Source organism: Sabethes cyaneus, chromosome 1 (genome assembly GCF_943734655.1).
Source record: "Sabethes cyaneus chromosome 1, idSabCyanKW18_F2, whole genome shotgun sequence".
In the NCBI taxonomy this organism is placed as follows: Eukaryota; Metazoa; Arthropoda; class Insecta; order Diptera; family Culicidae; genus Sabethes; species Sabethes cyaneus.
Window position 1 is genome coordinate 29978785 of NC_071353.1, and position 19641 is coordinate 29998425.

General features: G+C 36.6%; 5 protein-coding genes and 1 pseudogene across 5 annotated transcripts; 3 read left to right on the forward strand and 3 right to left on the reverse strand.

Moving 5' to 3' along the window:
* Positions 1 to 2547: 2547 nt before the first annotated feature.
* LOC128745514 (protein yellow-like) lies at positions 2548 to 3647 on the forward strand (annotated as a pseudogene).
* A 1441-nt stretch (positions 3648 to 5088) lies between these two features.
* LOC128741783 (probable transcriptional regulatory protein TTE1135) lies at positions 5089 to 6404 on the forward strand. The gene is made up of 4 exons (XM_053837824.1): positions 5089 to 5441; positions 5503 to 5746; positions 5816 to 5984; positions 6045 to 6404. The coding sequence occupies exons 1-4, from the start codon at positions 5234 to 5236 to the stop codon at positions 6252 to 6254; spliced, it is 831 nt and encodes a 276-aa protein (XP_053693799.1). The 5' UTR covers positions 5089 to 5233; the 3' UTR covers positions 6255 to 6404.
* On the reverse strand, positions 6306 to 7835 carry LOC128741776 (cystinosin homolog). Its single transcript, XM_053837810.1, has 5 exons — positions 7621 to 7835; positions 7132 to 7564; positions 6661 to 7069; positions 6497 to 6599; positions 6306 to 6437 (listed from the first exon to the last, which is right to left on the reverse strand). The coding sequence occupies exons 1-5, from the start codon at positions 7773 to 7775 to the stop codon at positions 6371 to 6373; spliced, it is 1167 nt and encodes a 388-aa protein (XP_053693785.1). The 5' UTR covers positions 7776 to 7835; the 3' UTR covers positions 6306 to 6370.
* A 594-nt stretch (positions 7836 to 8429) lies between these two features.
* On the reverse strand, positions 8430 to 9294 carry LOC128745286 (prefoldin subunit 3). The gene is made up of 2 exons (XM_053842318.1): positions 9097 to 9294; positions 8430 to 9023 (listed from the first exon to the last, which is right to left on the reverse strand). The coding sequence occupies exons 1-2, from the start codon at positions 9178 to 9180 to the stop codon at positions 8532 to 8534; spliced, it is 576 nt and encodes a 191-aa protein (XP_053698293.1). The 5' UTR covers positions 9181 to 9294; the 3' UTR covers positions 8430 to 8531.
* A 1387-nt stretch (positions 9295 to 10681) lies between these two features.
* Positions 10682 to 11656, forward strand: LOC128745515 (uncharacterized). The gene is made up of 3 exons (XM_053842590.1): positions 10682 to 10698; positions 10757 to 11138; positions 11198 to 11656. Exons 1-3 carry the CDS (start codon positions 10682 to 10684, stop codon positions 11654 to 11656), a joined length of 858 nt encoding a protein of 285 aa, XP_053698565.1.
* A 1953-nt stretch (positions 11657 to 13609) lies between these two features.
* LOC128745516 (putative nuclease HARBI1) lies at positions 13610 to 14622 on the reverse strand. Its single transcript, XM_053842591.1, has 2 exons — positions 14523 to 14622; positions 13610 to 14451 (listed from the first exon to the last, which is right to left on the reverse strand). The coding sequence occupies exons 1-2, from the start codon at positions 14620 to 14622 to the stop codon at positions 13610 to 13612; spliced, it is 942 nt and encodes a 313-aa protein (XP_053698566.1).
* Between the last annotated feature and the right edge of the window lie 5019 nt (positions 14623 to 19641).

Sequence of the window (19641 nt, forward strand, 5' to 3'; positions counted from 1 at the left end):
GCTTTTTTGTTTATATTTCTGGTGATCAAACCAGCAGAACCTGAAACTATTGGAGATTAATTTTTATTTCACTTGAATAAATTTAATCCTCGCACATTTCTAATTACAAATATAAATTAGAATGTAAAGCTCTTCATTATTGTGTTGTGTAGCATACGCTGTCGGTATCTCACTACTACAGTTAATTGCCTGGTTCCAAACTTTATGTTCTATAATTAACTCGCGCTGCATAAAGCTGCTGCAAGTTCTAAATCGAACTTTTACTTAACAACTCATTGGCAAAATTCACATCGCTTGTATACGACAAAGGTGACGCAGTGGATCGGTATAGGTTTACAACGCGGAGCACCCGGGTTCAAACCCAACAGCAGGCAAATGCAACGAATATAGAAGTTAGGTAGAAGTATAAAAATAGAACATAGAAGTGCTGCTAAATTTGTTTTTTCTTAGTTTTTGACAGTTTATTTCGAAGCTGCTTAGCGTTCTATGCAGTGAACCCAAGACAGCTTGAAAGTTCGGTTAATTACTTAAAAGTGACGCTGCTTAGCAAGTTATAGATTGATATACATAAAGCTGTTTAGCCCTTGTTAGACACCATTATTCGAACTCTTGGTTACTTGGGAATACATCCCAAGAAACATTTTTGTTGTATACCCAAGCAACCAAAAGTTCGAATATTACTTGACACGCGAACTCGAAAGTTCATAATTAGTTCAGATTCAGTTCCGTGGAACTTTCACGCTGATTAGTAGTGTATATCAAGTATATGTGGAACTAAATGCTTTAAGAAGTGCTGCGAGTACTTCATAGATACTTCAAAGCTATTAGGATGCTACATGAAGTTCTGAAGTAACTTTAGTTGCTAACAAGTTCTGCGTGTTGCTTTTTTGTTTATATTTCTGGTGATCAAACCAGCAGAACCTGAAACTATTGGAGATTAATTTTTATTTCACTTGAATAAATTTAATCCTCGCAAATTTCTAATTACAAATATAAATTAGAATGTAATGCTCTTCATTATTGTGTTGTGTAGCATATGCTGTCGGTATCTCACTACTACAGTTAATTGCCTGGTTCCAAACTTTATGTTCTATAATTAACTCGCGCTGCCTAAAGCTGCTGCAAGTTCTAAATCGAACTTTTACTTAACAACTCATTGGCAAAATTCACATCGCTTGTATACGACAAAGGTGACGCAGTGGATCGGTATAGGTTTACAACGCGGAGCACCCGGGTTCAAACCCAACAGCAGGCAAATGCAACGAATATAGAAGTTAGGTAGAAGTATAAAAATAGAACATAGAAGTGCTGCTAAATTTGTTTTTTCTTAGTTTTTGACAGTTTATTTCGAAGCTGCTTAGCGTTCTACACGCAGAAAAAAAAATTGTAAATGCAAAAAAATTCTGTATCAATTCAACAAGAAAATATTGTTGACTGAAGGCTAACCCAGATATTTTTTTGATTCTAACTGTTTGACTTTTTAGTTCAACAATAAGGTTTGTTATTTCGAATAATTGCTAGTTTCTATCAAAGAAAAAATTGTAAAATCAAAAATAAGTACTTTTGGGTTTATAAACGATCTAGTAGAAGCAAAAGGAGTACGAATTCAGTTTAAACAATATTTTTTTGATTCAAAAATATGATACGAGTTGAACTCAACAACAGGGGATTGTTGTTTCAAACTATCATCATTTTTCTGCGTGTATGCAGTGAACCCAAGACAGCTTGAAAGTTCGGTTAATTACTTAAAAGTGACGCTGCTTAGCAAGTTATAGATTGATATACATAAAGCTGTTTAACCCTTGTTAGACATCATTATTCGAACTCTTGGTTACTTGGGCATAAATTTGGTTGAAGCCCAAACTAAATTTTTGATTACGTTAACATCGGAATTTGTTTAAATTAAATTCACTAATCTAGTTGAAAGAAACGACTTTTCCACATTATTTCAACTTTATTAACTCGCATTGTTTCAAATTAAGTATCAGTTGATCCAAACTAAAAGTTTGCTTTTTTCAACCATAATCTTGTTTATTTCAACCAAAATTTAGGTTGCAAAATACAGTGAATGTTACCTGAATTCAAATTGAGATGTTAGTTTAAATCAACCTAAACCATTGGCATAAATAAACTAAATTTATGGTTACGCAAATACCAACCTTAAAAATAGTTCAAAACAAACTTGTTCTTAGTTTGCGTTTACAAATGCGGCTAGTTTAAAACAACCAAAAATTCGGTTGGAGCCAAACTAAAGTTTAGATTACGTTAACATCGAAATTTGTTTGCATTAAACCCAGAAATCTAGTTGAAAGTAACGACTTTTACACATTATTTCAACTTGATTAACTCGCATTGTTTCAAATTAAATATCAGTTGATCCAAACTAAAAGTTTATTTATTTTCAACCATAAACATGTTTATTCCAAACAGAATTTCAATTGCGATGATGTCATTATTTTTTGCCGTGTAGGTCGTCGCGTCGCTCGCTTTTTCGCGGTCTGTTCGTTGTCACAAGAGGAAAACTGAAACAATAAACCTCTTGGAAATATGGTTTGTCCTGGATCGTGTATGAATACTCGGAGGTAAGTTCCGAAATATGTAACATTCATTAAAGATTTATTCATTCCGTTTTCTCACGTTTTTTACATGATTTGCCATACGACCTTTCGGTGTCATGCAGATGGTATATTCCGTCATGGAACGATATATCAATCGCTACTCCCCGCTGGAATCTTGGTGTTCCTGCGAGTTTATCCTATATGCCGTCACCGATAGAAAATCCCAGCGCTCCCTGCAGTCCGCATCCGGACTGGAGCTTCTACACCACTCCCCACAATTGGATTCTGGGAATCCGGAGTGTAGCAAGTTGGTTTCATTGTACCGAATTTACGTCGATAAAATGCGATCGGCTGTGGGTTCTACGCCGGAGTTATCGACCCACTAACAATTCTGCAGCAAATTTGTACTCTCAAAGTGCTTGACCTTCGACCTGCACACCGACAAGGTGCTGTTGACGTACATTCTGCTACCGGATCAAGTCAGGCAGGACTCGTTGGATATGAATCTGGTGGTGGATATCCAGCATGGTCAGTGTAACGATGCCTTTGCCTATGTGGCCGACGTGTCGCGTTTCGGCATCATCGTTTTTAGTTTGTGTGAGTTCAAACGCCAGAGTATTAGCATCTGTTCATACAATTTCAAAATCCTTTGGCCAGCGATTGAACTATTTGGACTTGAACTTCCATTGATTGGATGGATTATTTGGGATTTCCCTTTCGCCAGTTCATCGTGATGGTTATCGTATGTTTTTTTATCAGTCGATGTCTAGTTTTACGGCGTTCGAAGTCCCAGCGCCGGTACTAGAAAAAGAAACAATCTGACGAGACTTTGGCCTGATAAAACCTTTAAACTGATCGGAAGCCGATACAAGAGTGGTCATTCGTCTACTTTCGAGGTGGCAAAAACGACAGTTCAGTTTCAGTTTATCTCTTTGGTCTAGCAGAGCGGCGTTATTTGATGAGATCTGGCGAAATCGTAACAATCTGGCTGTTGCGAACCCGTACAAGCTGACGTACCCGAATGATTTCGAGGTGGACCGGAAGCCGAAGCAGTCGATTTGGGTCATCAGCGACAGGTTGCTGACATAAATTTAATACTAGTGATAATTTATAACTTTCTATTTTCATGAAATTGTCTCGTCTTCCGAAAATACACTTATAAGATATTACTGATGCAGTTGAACACCGTGGTAATCGACCTGCGATATTCGGTTTTATTCTTGACTTGTCTGTGTGTCGCAATTAAGTCGGAACCGGTGAGCTGAATCGCACAGTGCTGCGCTATATAGCACACAACTTGCGACGTACAGAACAACAATAAAACCGAATGCCGTTGGTAGACTGCCGGTTTTGAACTGCAACGGCAATGCGTACGTATATGTTTAAAACCGCAAAAATTGTTTCAATAAATTTCTTGGTTGTTGCAAACAACATTTTTGGTTACATTTAACGTTCATTTCTGGTTTATTTTAAAAAAACAACAGTAGTTTGTTTCAAACGTTTCAATGTTTGACTTAACAGATTTAATCAGTTTGTTTTAAAGTAAAATCTGTTTAGATCAAACTATAAAGTTTGGTTAATATTACCTAAAAGATATCAACTGTCAAAACCAAACAACCAAGATTCTGGTTATTTCAAGCAAATATTTGTTGAATTGAAGTTAATTCCTAAAGCAAAAACAACCTAATATTTTAGTTAATTTCAAGCATCGCGGTTTGTCAAAGTAACCAAGTATATATTTACGCAAATTTCAATGCGAAAAGCTGGTTGAAGCAACCTAAAATATGATTGTTTTTGCCATACATTTTTCTCCGTGATATAGGCTTGGGTGTCTGGTGAGGTCTGTTCTCTGTGTTCTAAAGATTCTGATGAGAGACTTTCAACTTATAGAGTGACTATATCTAGATAGAATTAACAAAAGAGCGAATGCCGCAAACGTAAACAAAACGAGTGAGAGTTATTTTTTGCTGGACCAGCAAAGGAAAATCAACCCTCACTCGGTTTGTTTACGCTTGCGACATTCGCCCTTTTGTTAATTCTATCTTCATATACAGAGTGGCGACATGCCATCCCAAATGTCAAATAATTGATGGGTCCCAAATTTATGCATGCACAAATATATCTGTATTTGTGATCAGGGTTGCCACATGCACGGATTATTCTGTGTTTAACAGATATTTGAAAGAAATCACCTGTACAGAATCTGTATGCATAGAATACAGATTTTCACCAAATTACACAGATTAAACAGATTTTTGAGCTTTTACATGTGAGTGAAAGAGACGGAAATAGTCAGAAAAAATAACTGTCTATCACTTTCACTCTCATTGTTTTGCATTGGACAGATTTTTGCACAGATATTTTTCCTCGCTGTACAGATTGTCAGATTTTTGCAACAAAAAACACAGAATTATATGTGGGGTGGCATCCCTGTTTGTGATGTGATGCAGCTCTGGTCTGTCATGTCTTTGACAAACGTCAAAATCGAAGCAAAATAAAATTTAATAATGTTCAATATTATTTAATAAGTAATTTCTTGAACTGACTATACAACCACATTGGTTGTTACAGAGCTCGTGCCGTATTCGGAATTTGGTTATAACTAATATTTATAATCATTTAAATATTCCGAACATTCAATAATCTTAGCAAAATAGAGCTATAAATTGTTAGGTATGTTGCACTTGTTGAGGATATCGTTGTGCACAGCTGGATCCCAACTTCGGGCACCGATTGTTAGATTACGGAATATTCACGTTAGTTCAATTACTGAAGCGGGCCATTCCAAATGGCAAAATATACGACATATCAAAGCCCTTAACGATGGTCGAAAGTCGGTTTTGTTCATTAAACTCGCACGCCAGATTCGTTTAGCTATCCAGGGTAAGTTTAATTTCTCTCTCACGGACTATCGTGATTGAATTTACACTATAGTCGTTTTTAGCCGGAGGTCCCAATCCGGCAGTAAATTCAACCTTACGTGCCGCAATTGATGAAGCCTTGAAGAAAAACATGCCCAATTCGACGGTTCAAGGAATTTTGAAAAAATCTGCACAAAACGCTTCCCAGCTTAAAAAATATACTTTAGAAATCAAAGTACTGGATCAAATAAATATGATCTGTGTTCTATACACAGATCGGTTTACGCAAACAAAAATGGAAATGGCCACCATCCTCAAAAAGAATTGGTAGGTTGCTGCTACATTTCTATATGATTAGGGCTTGAGCTACACGTGCAAAATATACTGTATTTCTAGTTCTACATTCTCAGATGTTAAGCACCATTTCGATGAAAGGGGATACCTCGAGGCCATTCCGCCTGCTAATATTTCTAGTGATAATCTATTGTCATGTTGCACGGACCATGCAATTGATGCAGGCGCCGAAGATGTTGAAATTATGAGTGATGAAAGCAGGCTAGTGCGGGTAAGTTTAAATAGTAAATCTTGTATACCATGACAGTTTTTCCGTTTGTTTTTTGTGCAGTTTCTCTGTGATCCACTTGATATTGAAAAAGTGAAAACTCAGCTCGGAAAGCTAGGATACTCCATCGAGCACAGCGAGCATGCGTTTTTTCCAAAAAGTACCACAAAACTAAATCCAGACGCTACGGTGGTTTATGAAAAACTACGAGAAAAGCTGAAAACAGTGGATGGTGTCGAAGACATCTACGATAGTTTCGAAATGGTTTATTAATGGTGAAGTAAAACCGATGGATTAAGTAAAATTTATGTAACTTTTATTGGTTATAAGACAATAATCGAACAAAACAGCAGTTTTATCAGAGAAAGAAAATTATTAAAAAAATGGGCTCAAGTGTTTGAAGGCAGACTAATTTTTGTGACTTCACTTTGGAAAACGGAGATTTCTGCAGGTTTCCTAAAAATAATCTTGAGTATTAAACATCCACTTCGTTTCTTTCAACTAATTCATACTACCTATATAAATAGAAATGCTGGATAATAAAAATCACATCGAAAATAATCGAAACTAGTCCAAGCGCAAATTTCACTGGACTACCGAATATGGAGTCCCAATCGTCTAAAATCATCAGATTGATGCTACTTTTGAATTTTTTTTCCCCTATTTTCCATGTACTCACCAAAGTTCCAAGCGTTGATTATCATCTGCAAAATTGATAATAAACCTCCTACAAGATCTAGCAAACGATTCATAATGGCAAAGCCAGCCGTACTCTGACGCTTGTAGTTAATATAGACCTGCGGGAAGTACTTGACCAAATTGGTCGATAGTTTAATATAGCTAAGTACGTAAAGAAAGTCCAACCAGTGCAAGACTCTGAAAGTGACTAGCACGAATGCTATTAAAATTATTAGTACGTATGTTGCAATCATTCCTTTTGCAGGAATAGAAATGGAGTTTCCACCATTATCGAAGATGTAACACTGCAGCAATGTCATTGCTGTAGCCAATAGCGCATGTATAGAGTAGCCTACATCATTGCCAATTACTGGATTTAATCCAAAAGGATGACGGTCAAAGTATTCTTGCTGTCCTTGCGAAGTAGATGCGATTGATCAATGGAAATAAAATATGCAAAACAGCAAGTTACCTCTACGTATTTGCTCCAGTACATACATGCATTAAACGTTGCATAGCACAAATTTCCTACAATATTCATATACAGATAATCAAAACTTAAACCAACAACACTCCTCTTTCGATGATTTAGAATAATCTGCGGATAGTCCCCTATAGACCAACAAGCTGTATATGCCCATCCAACCAATAGTGAAGCATAAATCATATAGCCATTCAGTGCAATCTTCATTTGCGCAAATAATCTACGATTGTCAGCAGCGTCATCGGGGGCGACATATCCTTTAACAATAAATCTACCAGCTCGTAAGCCCGTGGCTTCTAACTTTGTAGCATTACAGTGAAAACTGTCATACTCGTAAATTTCCATAATCTCAGGAACAACGCGCACATAACTGGCGCTAATGACGCTGAATCTCACTGATAAATTGGAAGTCGCTGAGCCACTAGAGATAAAAAAGGTAATATTGATATAAACAAAACATTCTATTACAAAACGTACTCCGCCCATAGAATCAAAATCACTCCCTCTCCTAAGGTAGATGTATAATCCTGCGGATCGAACCAGAGTCTGACCTGGTTAGTGTGATTTCCAGTTGCGATACAAAAAATATTTCCAAAGACTTGCAAAATCAACAGATACCGAAGTAAACGCATGTTGGCGTTTACAATCCTTACTGTGCCTGTGCTGCTCAGCTGATTGAACTCGACTAAAGACTGCACCTTCACCAGTCATATAAATTTTCTTTACGTAAAAGTAATCGCCACTCTTGAGCAAAGATAAGAATACACTACTCTACTACCGTGCTCGTTCAGCATTAAATTAAGCTGTGCGAATATTTATCGTTGGTGTTGTGACAGTGTTTTGCGGAAGCTAATTGAATGACTCGATTACTATTAAGATCGATGATATTTTGATTAATAGTTTCGCGGGAAAAGGCAAGACAAGTCACGGAAAAGACATCTTTGAACTAAATTTCAATATTCATCAGAGCTAGGCATCCTATTAGAGAGAATATTGCATTTAACGGGGTTTTATTGGCGGCGTCGAGCAGTGACCAATTTTTTTAAAATTTTCGATTTTGTTAAAACTGTTTTACAGCACCGTACTTTAAATTATTGTGAAAATCGCTACCTTCAAATGCACAGAATTCAATTGCTTTCTCTCCAAGCAGTAGCAACGTACCTACCAAAATTGTTCCTAATGCCTAATAAAGAAAAGTATTCATACTTCAAGGAATATTTTTCTGCAAATTAATTACTTTCATGCAGATTAAATATAAAGGAAAAATAACAGCAGTTTAGGTTAATTTCTGTGCTTTTAATCAATTATTCGGCATGATATAAATAAACCCAAAGATATACCACACGTGGGGCTGTAAGATTAAATGCGTTCATTCTTTGTCGATTACCTCACTTGTCCTCGGCGGCTTTTTTCGCTTGTCGCTTTTTTACGTCATAGTTGTGCACCCGAGCCATGTTAACCTCCGTGGTCGTTATCTGATCCCTCAAAAATTCCTGATCGTGCTCCAGGCACTTAAGGTTTACCTCGGCGGAGGTTTTATTTTGCTTTAGAAGCTCTTCGGCCTCATCCAGCGGGTATTCGAGCATCACATTTGCCCCTAGCCAGAGGCAAACTGTTTTTGTAGGTGGAACACGAGTCTTTACGAAGACTCCCTCACTTAGAAGAAATTGTGTTTCCTGTTCCTCAGTTTGATTTTTTAAAATTTTAATCATTTCAAGACTTTTGGCTAGATCAGGGATTTGCTGTCGTAGGCGGCGCTTCCGAGAAATGATGTTAAACTCCATAAATTTATACTTGCTGTGCTGCTCATCGAGGCTTTTCAATACTTTTTCTACGTTTTCTTCATTACCGGACTGCTTCATAAATGCTTCTACATCCTCCTGTAATATAGAAAATGTTTGCATGGCCGAGAATTACAAACATGACCAAATGAAGACTTTTTTCTCTACTCACCACAAATACGGCTTCTGGTATCCCTGCGTACGACTTCTGATCATTCTCTAGCTTAGGAAGTTCAATATTTTTTAACTCAAGCATTATGACTAAATACTGTACCGTACAGTAATTGATTTAAAGTCCAAAAATCGTCTTTTTCACTACTTTATTCACGAAGTCAAATCGTCTTTGAAACAATCGGCTCCACACGCTTCCCTGATATTTTACTTTTTTTGTGAGAAAACAAGAGATAAAGATATTTCTATATTCTGACAGTTCGTTATTGAATTTCGTGTACGTGAGAAAGAGCTCGAAAATCTTCAATGGCTTGTAAATACAGAGATGCCAATTAATTTTCTGGGTATAATTTTGCAACTTTTCGAAAATAAAGCAGGTTTTACGTGTAAAATTCGAGCAGTTGTCTGCGCACTTTTGACAGTGCAAAAAGTCACTCTTATGTCGAATTTGTTTATTCAATCCGGATTGGAACTGGATGAACTTTTTGTGTTCATTTGCTTCTATCTGACAGATAAAATTCATCCAGTTTCAACCCGGATTGTATAAACAAATTTGACATTAGTTAAATCACGTTAAATCTTAAATGTATGTGCTGGCATTGAAAGAAGGGTAAACCCACTACACACAAACACGCATATAATTTAATAAGCAATCGGTCATTCAATAAACCTTTTCACGGTGCCTAACCTCAACTCTGGTTTGACGTTTTTGTGTGTTTTGTTTTGATTCCCTTTGTAACCTAATTTTATTGTTAGTGGGTTTACTACTTGTAATTCGTACCACTTGTTTGCGGAAACCGGAAATACCCGACCTTTCCGAGGCAGGAAAATGATAACAGTTCTGTACAACATATATTTTTGTTTAACCCTTTCCTTTAACCCAGTTTTTGATTAACCCTTTCAATTGTCAGGATTTTAGATAGCGAAATATTGGAAGAAATTTGTTTATCTACGCTAAGGTAAGTGAAAATATTCGAATTAATTAACTTTATGGCAGAAAAATGTTAATGTTTGATTTTGTACCGCATGAAACTAAAGTACATAGAGTCAGCTGTAAAGTTTACATATCCTGCAGCCGAATTCCGGTGCATTAAGAAATTTTACATAAATCTCTTTAAGAAAAGAAAATCTCGAAATCTCTTTCTCTTCCAAACATTTTCTTCTCTTTCAACGACATTCCGAAAAACTAAAGAGAAAGAGAAAAAACAATTTCTAAGTGAAGAAAAAATGAAGCTTTTTTGTTTTCCGCTAGGTGGCTTTTCAAGGTTGATTTTTCAAAATGACATTAGTAATAAAATCACCCCTCATTAAACGTCACGTAATACATTGAATTTATTTTCTTCTAGCTCACGAATTTATTTATAATAACCAAAAAGCCTAACCACATAATGGCATTGATTTTTGCACCTATTTTTTTGCTTATTAAAGGATGTGAATGCCATTTGCAAAATTGTTTCATAACTTTTTGAGACTTTTTGAAGATTCATTCTAGAAAAGTGACAGTTCTGCGTAAACGATCGATTTCAGCTATCGGCCACGGTGAAAAGTTTTCTTAGCGTTTGAAATCTCGGCGTAAATTATTTAAAATGGCATCTAAACCAGCGTAAGTAAACAATTAGAAAAACAAAGCAAATGATTAATCAAAATATCATTATTTGCAGATTAAAAAAGTACATGTCGATGGATCAAAAACAATACATCGTAGATTACATGGCAAACAACATAGATTTTGCTAACAATCGATTCCAGTCACTGCGAGGCAAAGAATTGCAGGTAAAAAAATGGAGCGATTTAAGCACCTCGCTAAATGCTCTAGGAGGTGCTACAAAATCATCCGAACAGTGGGAACTGTCATGGCGGGACTTGAAGCAAAAAACCAAAACGAAATGGTTGAACATACATAATCGCCAAAGTGGGGAGAATGGGATGCTAAAAAAAAAGCGCGATGTTCTTTCAGAAATAGAAAAAATGGTCCTGGCTATTATGCAAAAGGATACCCTAGACGGAGACGGAAACACCCAAGAAGCAGGATTCGGTGAATCGGTAAGACAAATATTTTTACAATTTCGTCTCTTTGCTATTAAGTATTTTATTGTGTTTAGACTCTTCCGCTCGAAATAACAAGTGATGAGGTAGGAACAGAGTGTGACATCGAATTCTTGGATGTCGAACTTCAGAATGTACAAGCCGGTATAGAAACTTCTGCTGAATTAGATGGACTAACTGGTAGCTTTGCACCGGTGTCATCGAGAGAGTGTACTAATGACAACCATGCTGCAGATTCTGCTACTAACTCAGGAGTAACAGCAATGCTTCCAAAAGGAAGGCAAATTGGAAGAGGTCACCGCTACAGTGAAACATCGATGCAAAAAATGGAATCCAAGATCTTTGGTGTGCTTGAAAAAATGCAAGAGGAAACACAGGAATATAGGAAACGCAAACTGGAAATGCAGGAAAAATTACTGAACATCAAAGAGAGAAAGCTTGCAACTATACAAAACAAGGTTAGCGTATTGAACGCAATTAACGAGAACCTAAGTAACCTGTTGCAACGCAATTGAATATTGCCAGTGACTGTCGACTTTTTGTGTGAACCCAGGTGTGAAATACTTTAACAGCAGGAAACGCAGAGTATAATATTTTAAATGTTCTTAGTAAAATTGCTTATTGTTGTTGCAGTTGAAAATCGTTATAATCGATCTGCGACATTCGGTTTTATTCTTGTTGTGTTTCGGAACTACGTCGCACGTGGTGCGCTGTGTTTGCACATAGATACGCTATACAGGGCACCACCTACGACACAGTGGCGACACATAGAACAAGAAAAAAACCGAAAGTCGCACGTCGATCATTGTTGTTTTCAACTGCAACAACAATACAAACCTTTGCAACCAAGGTTAATCATAATCACAAATTGATAATGTGTTGTTTTTTATTACGTGGGATTATACTTACGGCTGTAATTAACCATATAACATGGATAAAGATTGACCAATTTAAATTGGTCCTGTCATGACAGCAAACTGTTTTCATTTCTCATTTGCATTTCTCATCTTGTCCTGAGCCCAACAACCATTCTAAATTATTCGATTTGTATTATCTCTTTAATGTGTACCGCTACCATCATCAAAACGTCTTGGTCGTGGTTTTGACACATGATAAATAAAATATTTTGTTTTGCTTTTATGTGAGAAAGAAGTTCGAGATGTAGTGGATGTGAATGCCACCAATTTGCTTTAGCCGTGGTAAAGCAGTAAATAATATACAATCTACCGCATTCATGTGTTTCCGTTGGCAGTGAAGTTCGTTATTTGATTCGGATCCGGCAGCTATGTTTGTGCGCAAAGCGCAATAGTGTCCAGCACGGTATTGGAATATGGACTTGGATATGGACCTCACAGCTATCGCTTTTATGAATATCATCTAAGGTACCAAGTATTTCCTGCTGTATTGCTTCTATGGTAACATACTGTAAACGGCCGTAAGTATTACCAATGGACACCGTATTTTTTCGAGATAGCGGTTTCAACGTCGAAATTGGCATCCATCATTATCAACGATGAGAAAAGTAAATTCTGATTTCTTTGATAGCGCACGGCCAATCCAGAAATTGTATTTATCCCAAGATTTATCCCAGAAATGTCCAACTTTGAGTAGGAAATTCCGGATACGATTAATATGGTCAGTCATGTAACGGATAAGCAGATTCTCAAAAGCGAGGAAATCTTGGGAAATACACTGCACAATCTAGTGGCTCGCGTTTAGCAATATAGAATCGTCGCAAACTGCTACTCGTAGGATTTCTTTTTTTCTTTGTTTTTCACAGCACCTTCATAAACAATTAAATGAGCAATAGCGGATATTCGATTTCGACATGCAGCTAAGTACATGTCGTTCTTAAGTACATGCCGTTCTCGAGAGGTGCTTAACCAGAAGAAGCTTTATAACAAGAAATTGAATGCGTAAGAAACCAAATCATGAATCGTGAGAAATATTGTGAAATTCTTACTATTTATCTATGACAGTAGCAAGTGTAATGTTAAATAAGGAGAAAATGATGGGTCTCTTATTTTATTATATGGAAATACTTGTGACTTGTGCCAATGTATATTGGAATATCGTCAGTATTGATCGCGATACATATTAAATTGTATTGATTAGAGTTAATTAACGTTTTTTACTGAAGTCTATCTATTTCGGTTTAGTGAAACCCAAACTATTTGGTCCTTATAATTGTTGTAATTGCTAAGGCTTTTGCTTGAAAATTTATGCAGTAAATTATGATGAACTTATTGCAGCGTGGGTGTTTGTTCTCTATGGTTTATTGCAGCCTTTAATTAAGTAATTCAATTAAAAAAGTATCCTATTGAAACACATGTATTCCAATACATTTTGTATGAATTTTAATTATTTGCTGTAAACTGGTTCCAATAGATGGAACGACAGGTTTTGGAGTAGATTGATGGTATTTACTAATTCTTTAACTGCGTAATATATTGCAGTATAGTTTTACATTATAGGAAATAATTATTGGCTATGTTATCCCGTTCTCTTCTTCCAACGTCCAAAATTCGATCACTGTCGTCATCGAGATTATTATCCGTTTCATCAACGATATTATTGCCTTCGTTAATTAAATTTTCATCTAAAATGTCTTCTGCTGGGTACTTGTTGAAAACCAGAAAATTATGAATAATTACACAGCAATTGATTATTTGACCACAGAAGGACTTTTCGTACCGTAACAATGAGTCCCCAGAAATGCACCTAAATCTCGATTTCAAACAGCCGTTACATCTTTCAATAGGATTGCGTGCCTTGCAATGGGCTGTGTTGAAATCAATTTGTGCTCTTCGTGTAGGCCTAGGGTATGGCACAAGAAGCCATGGTTCAGTAGGGTAACCTCCATCACCTAGTAAATACGTATTTCTGCTTCCGTTATCATAACGTTGTTTCAAATATCGACGCACTTGGCTGCGTTTCCAAATGAATGCATCATGAGTGGAACCCCCGAATCTAGCATTCACGTTGAATATGCGAAGGTCTGTATCGCAAATTAGCTGCACATTTTTAGAATGGTATCCCTTTCTGTTTAAGTAAACGTGCTCAACATGTTTTGGGGGACTCAAGATTGCAACATGTGTGCAGTCAATAGCCCCAACAACACCGGGAATATTGAACTGCTGGAAGAATTTTTGTTTTATCCGAGCTAGCTCAGCATCACTTGTCGGGAAAACGACAAATTCTTCCAAGAGATATTTATCCATTGCAATTATCACGTTTTTAAGAATACGGTGGCATGTTGCTTGTGAAACTGCCAATAGGTTATCTTGGCCAACTGTCACTTGATGGGAACCTAAATTGTGGTGATAAAGGGTATCTCGATCAACGTAGTTATTTTAGATTGTTAAATTTGCCCAGTAATACCTGAACCAAGATATCTCAACGTTGTTAAGACTTGTAAATGTACCGGGATCGTCGTGGTCCTCTCATCCTTCAAAGGCGTTACATTTAAAGGATGATCCATAAGCTCGATAAGTCTTTCCGCCAAACATTTTGGGAGTCGAAACAGTTTATGGAAATTACCATCCGATATTTCGAACGGATTACTAATATCTCTAAGATACCGACGCTGCCGAATCAATTTAATTTTTTCCTGGCGTAGGTACCACTTTCTACTCGCATTATAATATGATAAAATTAGTGTCTCCATGTCCCGAAATATAAACTTTTAGTGTTTTATATGATAATTTTGCCGATATTAATAGCAAGCAAAAATTTTCTTTTAGATTTCTAGGCGGCAAAATCTCAAAGAGATTAAAAATCTCTTTTTCTTTTTTAAACGTCAAAAATTGTCTTGAAAAATTTCACCGGAATTCCGAAATAAGAAAATTGTAAAAATCTCTTAGGAAATTTCTTTTTCTTTTTGTCCGGAATTCGGCTGCTGGATAGAGAATCACCAATTATTTTCAGTCTTCAGCGTTTTCCAATGTGTTTTCAAATGCTAACGGATTTATTTTCTTGATTAGCATCATCTGCGCCAAGAACCAAACATATAACCTATCAGTTCGTAACCATAAATACACTTGCGAAGCTCTAATAATCTCCCGAAGCAGAAACAATATATATCAAATGAAAGGTAATGCTTTTTCTTACCTTTATTATCCATTTTCATCATTCCCACTGTTGGTATTGGTAGTTCAATAAAATATTACATTTAAAGTCGAGTTCTATATAGGTGCCAGCAAGCATTTTGGGAATTGCACTTTTTTTGTATTTCCAATAATCACAACCAGGTAGCGAACGGTTGCTCTTAGTTTTGCTCGAATTCGCCTATAGGCGAATTTAAATCAAACTGCAAGACCATGTGCGCTACCTGGTGGTAAATTTAGTTACTCAATAAAAAGTATAAACATTGGAAATAAAACGTAGCCTTGGTGCAGATTCATTTCACGGGCGCGATAAATCAATAAAAATATACCTTTTCTCGGTAAAGATTACCGCAACAGGAAAATGGCAGGTAATAAAACTTATCCACTATCAGTTTTTATGTTTTTAACATTGTTTTCTTGTATTCGCATTATTAAATTAAAGTTTTAATGTTTTGCAGAAGCGCAAGATCCGGAATTGAAAGCAGTGTTTATTACTCTTGGTGAAATTATGGATTACATCGGTGGATCCATGAGACCTTTACGTGAGGGACAGCGAGTGTTCTCATCTGGACACATTGTGTGCCTAGGATACACAAAGCAGCAAGGAACCATACTGGAAATTTTAGCTTACGTTTTGCAAAGCTCACATCCGGGTGATATTCCGCACGAAATAATTCTTAAAATTGGATCCAACTATCGACAATGGACTTTAAACTGTACTTGTAAAGCAGGAACTGCCAGATGTAAACACATTGTTGCCTGTTTGCTTCATCTCAGTCAGTTAGTACAAATATTTTAATACATAGTAAGTATTAAAACTAAATCAACTTTTTTAATTTTAGCTTCGGATTTGCGGAGTACATTACATGCACCGACTCTCGGCAAGCATGGGGAGTGAGTAAAGCAGAAAAAACAAATCTCTGGGGTGCTAAACCGCTTTCTCAACTTTGCTGTGTGCGTAAACATGCAAGTTTACCCGAATGTAATAATTCTAAAAGAGTACAAATTCTTGAAGAAGCATTTGCCCGTATTCTAGAAGGTAACAATTGCAGTAGAAATGTAAAATATTCAAAATTTATTGTATTTTTATAGCTTCTCCAGGATCATCTGTTAATAGACATACTGAAGGACGCGAACTCAGTATGCCAAAACCGGAGATAAGTCCTGCTGATAGACTCGAGGCTAATTGCAGTGTTTCGATATTCTTAACACGAAGTCAACTAAAGCAATTATTTACTGAAAACCAGCATACACATATCTTGGAATCTTTTGATTGTTTGAACGAAAGACAGAAGGAATTCTATAAGCAGCATGTGTTTAAAGATATTAATTCAATAATCGATATTTGTGATGATACCAAAAATCAGTCAAACAACGCTTGGAAACTTCACCGTTCGGTTCGAATAACTGCAAGCACCAGCTACGATCTGTACACTTATAGTTTCAATGCTTCCCCAGACTGGGCAAAAAAAGTTCAAAAATACCTTTCACCTAAAACTACTATGACAAAAGCGATGAAATATGGAAAGCTGACAGAAGATCTAGCATTCAACTGCTATCGATTAAAGCGCAACCCTTTAATTAAAAAATGTGGATTTGCAGTGAGCTTAAGTAACCCGTGGATTGGGGCGAGTCCAGATGGCGTGGATGCTGCTGCAAAGCTTATATTAGAGATTAAATGTCCAATAGCAGGAGAGAGTTTGAACTTGGACCAGATTCTTGGTAACTGTAGAGCTACTAAAAACTATATACGCAATCAAGGATCAATCTATTCTTTGAATCGAAAGCATAAATATTTTGCACAGGTTCAACTTAACATGTATGTTCTAAATTGTAATAGTTGTGATTTCATTGTATACTCTAAATTTGAAGATGACTTTATTTTGATTGAAATCGAATATGATGCTGAGTATACCATTCAACTTCTGAACAGATTAAAAAACATTTATTTTAATCAAGTGCTTGGACATATCGTTGGAAAAGCTAATGGTAATGAACCGACCAATAACAATGGCAACACAATGATAGATTCGGATTATTAATGAAAAAGATGTTCAATTTAGTTTTAAAACAATGTAACTATCATTTATATTACAGTAACTGCATCAGTATGATAAAATAAAACAACAATTTAAAACTTGTCATTGCGTAGTATCGGAGGGGATAAATTTACAAGTGCACAAATTACAGTCATTATTTCGTCGATTATCCCAAGAGAAGAGGCATCCAACGTAGACTTAAGAATTCCAAAAATCTTGATTCTTTGTATAACCCTTTCGACGTGTATCCGAGCCTTAGCCACTTTCTCGTTTAGTGCTGCATCTTCCGGATTATGCTGATCACCACGTAAGAATGGCGGTATATGTACACGAATTCCATGCTGCGAGCATTCTTGTTCAATATTGAAGCCTTTGTCTACCATTAATTCATCACAGTATGGATCGAAAAGTGTCAACACATTTTGGTGGTTAAAAATCAATTTATCAGATGCTTTCCCTCCGAATGCTTGGCTTACAAAACTAATTAAACCCGCTGGTGTTACACCGATAAGAAACTTGGCTGTTCTTCTACCTTTATAGTTTGAATAACATGCAATACAACAATTTAGGCATTTTGGCGTTGCCATCGGGATTTCTGTGCAATCCAACACACATCTCACGTTGTGAAATTTTTCTCTAAAACATAAAGGAATATTGCGCTGAATCTCATCACGTTCTGGCCAGTATATAAATTTACCAAGAACCACGGCTAATACATGTATCATGTTAGTAAAATAATACGCAACTGTTGCGGGAGATAATTTGAACAGCGTTGCTAACGCTGCGAAAGACAGATTTTGTTTTAATTTTGTAAGAGCTAGAATCACGCGGTGAGCGGCGTGTATACGAAATCTTTTCTGAATAATTTGATCTTCAAAGATTTTGACGGATATACATATAGCGTCGAGTTGCTTCAACGAAGCAACCCCTGTCCAGACTATAGCATCTCTATCACTTTGAATCAAGTGTGGTAGCGTTAAACTACTTCTGGATGGTGATTCAGTTGTATTCGTACACTTTACGTTATCAGCATGTTTCTGCTGTAGCTCAAATACATGGCACGTATCATCGGCGAAAGAATCAATTGAAGGAAAACATTTAGTTAAGATATCAGAGCTAGAGTTTGGTTCCTGACCTCGGACAGGAAAAACTTCGTCACTGGCATAAGATTCCCTTGCTCTTCCTTGCTCCAAGTTTGTCAAGGAGGATGTGCCGATCGATTCATCACTTTGACGTTTCAATGATTCAATAACTGTACTATTGAGCTCATTATCATTACTCGATATTTCACTCTCTGTAAGACTTTCACTTGATATTGAGGTATTCAATTGAAATGTGCGCCTACCATATGTGGGTAAAAAGCGGGTGTAAACATTTGTTTGTTCTGTTTGTGAATATATGAGGCGCCGTGTAGGGAATGCATCCTTCTTGAGCCGTTTGCCACCTAAAATAAAGTATTGTTTAGTATTCAGAAAGAATTGAATATGTAATGAAAAACCTACTTGCTGTATAATCCGTTTTCAAGAAATGCCTGCTGCAAATTCTAGTGTGCTGCGTGGGGCGCTCGACCGTTTTTAACACTGGAAGCCACTTCTGGTAGATTGTGGTATTTGGTGGAGGAAATTTATGAAGCACGATTCCATTTCCTGCTTGAGCTGTACAACCCACAACAGAGCACATGACGTCACTACGTGGAATATGAAACGGTGTACAATAATTGTGATCCGAAACCGGGGTAGAAATATTAGATATATAAAGCCTTCGTTTGTAAAAAGTTTTTGACATCACTCCGATGGTTGGTACAGCATATGGCTTCAAGTAGCGTGAAGTTTCTTTAAAAAATAATATAGTTTAGTTATTTAGAATAATTTTTTCACATTTTTCTAACTTACTTTTTATTAGGTCAGCAGCCAGAAAATGTCGCCGGCACACTCTTATTTTGCGCAAACTTTTATCACTGACATCATTCAATCGAAGAACCATTATCCACTGAAGCCGGATCTTACGACGAGTAATTGGAGGAAGACGTTTTAAAAATTTTTGCTTACGGGTTCGACAACCAGCAATTGAACATCCTTCTTTGTCAAGTGCGGTAATATCTATGGGTGGGCGCTGCGTAGGAATGATCGACGGTACTGCTTGATGTTTAAGCTGACGTGACGTTACTGAAAATAAAATTAGAACACCATTTTTTAAAAAATATTTTCCAGCAGTTACACCTGATTCTCTACTTACCATTTATAAAATCTCTTGCAGTGAATTGATCTGCGCAAATTCGCTGCTTCGACATTCCTTCCAGTTTTAAAAGCTTATTCCACTTGTTATACACTTTACTACCTTTGCGAGGGACGGGAA

Coding starts and splice junctions, on each gene's coding strand:
- LOC128745516 (XM_053842591.1), bottom strand. CDS start 14,622: ATGGATCATCCTTTAAATGTAACGCCTTTGAAGGATGAGAGGACCACG. Junction 14,452..14,522: donor GTTGAGATATCTTGGTTCAG/GTATTACTGGGC, acceptor ACCACAATTTAG/GTTCCCATCAAGTGACAGTT.
- LOC128745515 (XM_053842590.1), top strand. Junction 11,139..11,197: donor AAGCAGGATTCGGTGAATCG/GTAAGACAAATA, acceptor TATTGTGTTTAG/ACTCTTCCGCTCGAAATAAC.
- LOC128745286 (XM_053842318.1), bottom strand. CDS start 9,180: ATGCTTGAGTTAAAAAATATTGAACTTCCTAAGCTAGAGAATGATCAG. Junction 9,024..9,096: donor TACCAGAAGCCGTATTTGTG/GTGAGTAGAGAA, acceptor TCTATATTACAG/GAGGATGTAGAAGCATTTAT.
- LOC128741783 (XM_053837824.1), top strand. CDS start 5,234: ATGTTGCACTTGTTGAGGATATCGTTGTGCACAGCTGGATCCCAACTT. Junction 5,442..5,502: donor GATTCGTTTAGCTATCCAGG/GTAAGTTTAATT, acceptor AGTCGTTTTTAG/CCGGAGGTCCCAATCCGGCA. Junction 5,985..6,044: donor ATGAAAGCAGGCTAGTGCGG/GTAAGTTTAAAT, acceptor TTTTTTGTGCAG/TTTCTCTGTGATCCACTTGA.
- LOC128741776 (XM_053837810.1), bottom strand. CDS start 7,775: ATGCGTTTACTTCGGTATCTGTTGATTTTGCAAGTCTTTGGAAATATT. Junction 6,600..6,660: donor AATCAACGCTTGGAACTTTG/GTGAGTACATGG, acceptor TGATGATTTTAG/ACGATTGGGACTCCATATTC. Junction 6,438..6,496: donor CAGCATTTCTATTTATATAG/GTAGTATGAATT, acceptor GATTATTTTTAG/GAAACCTGCAGAAATCTCCG.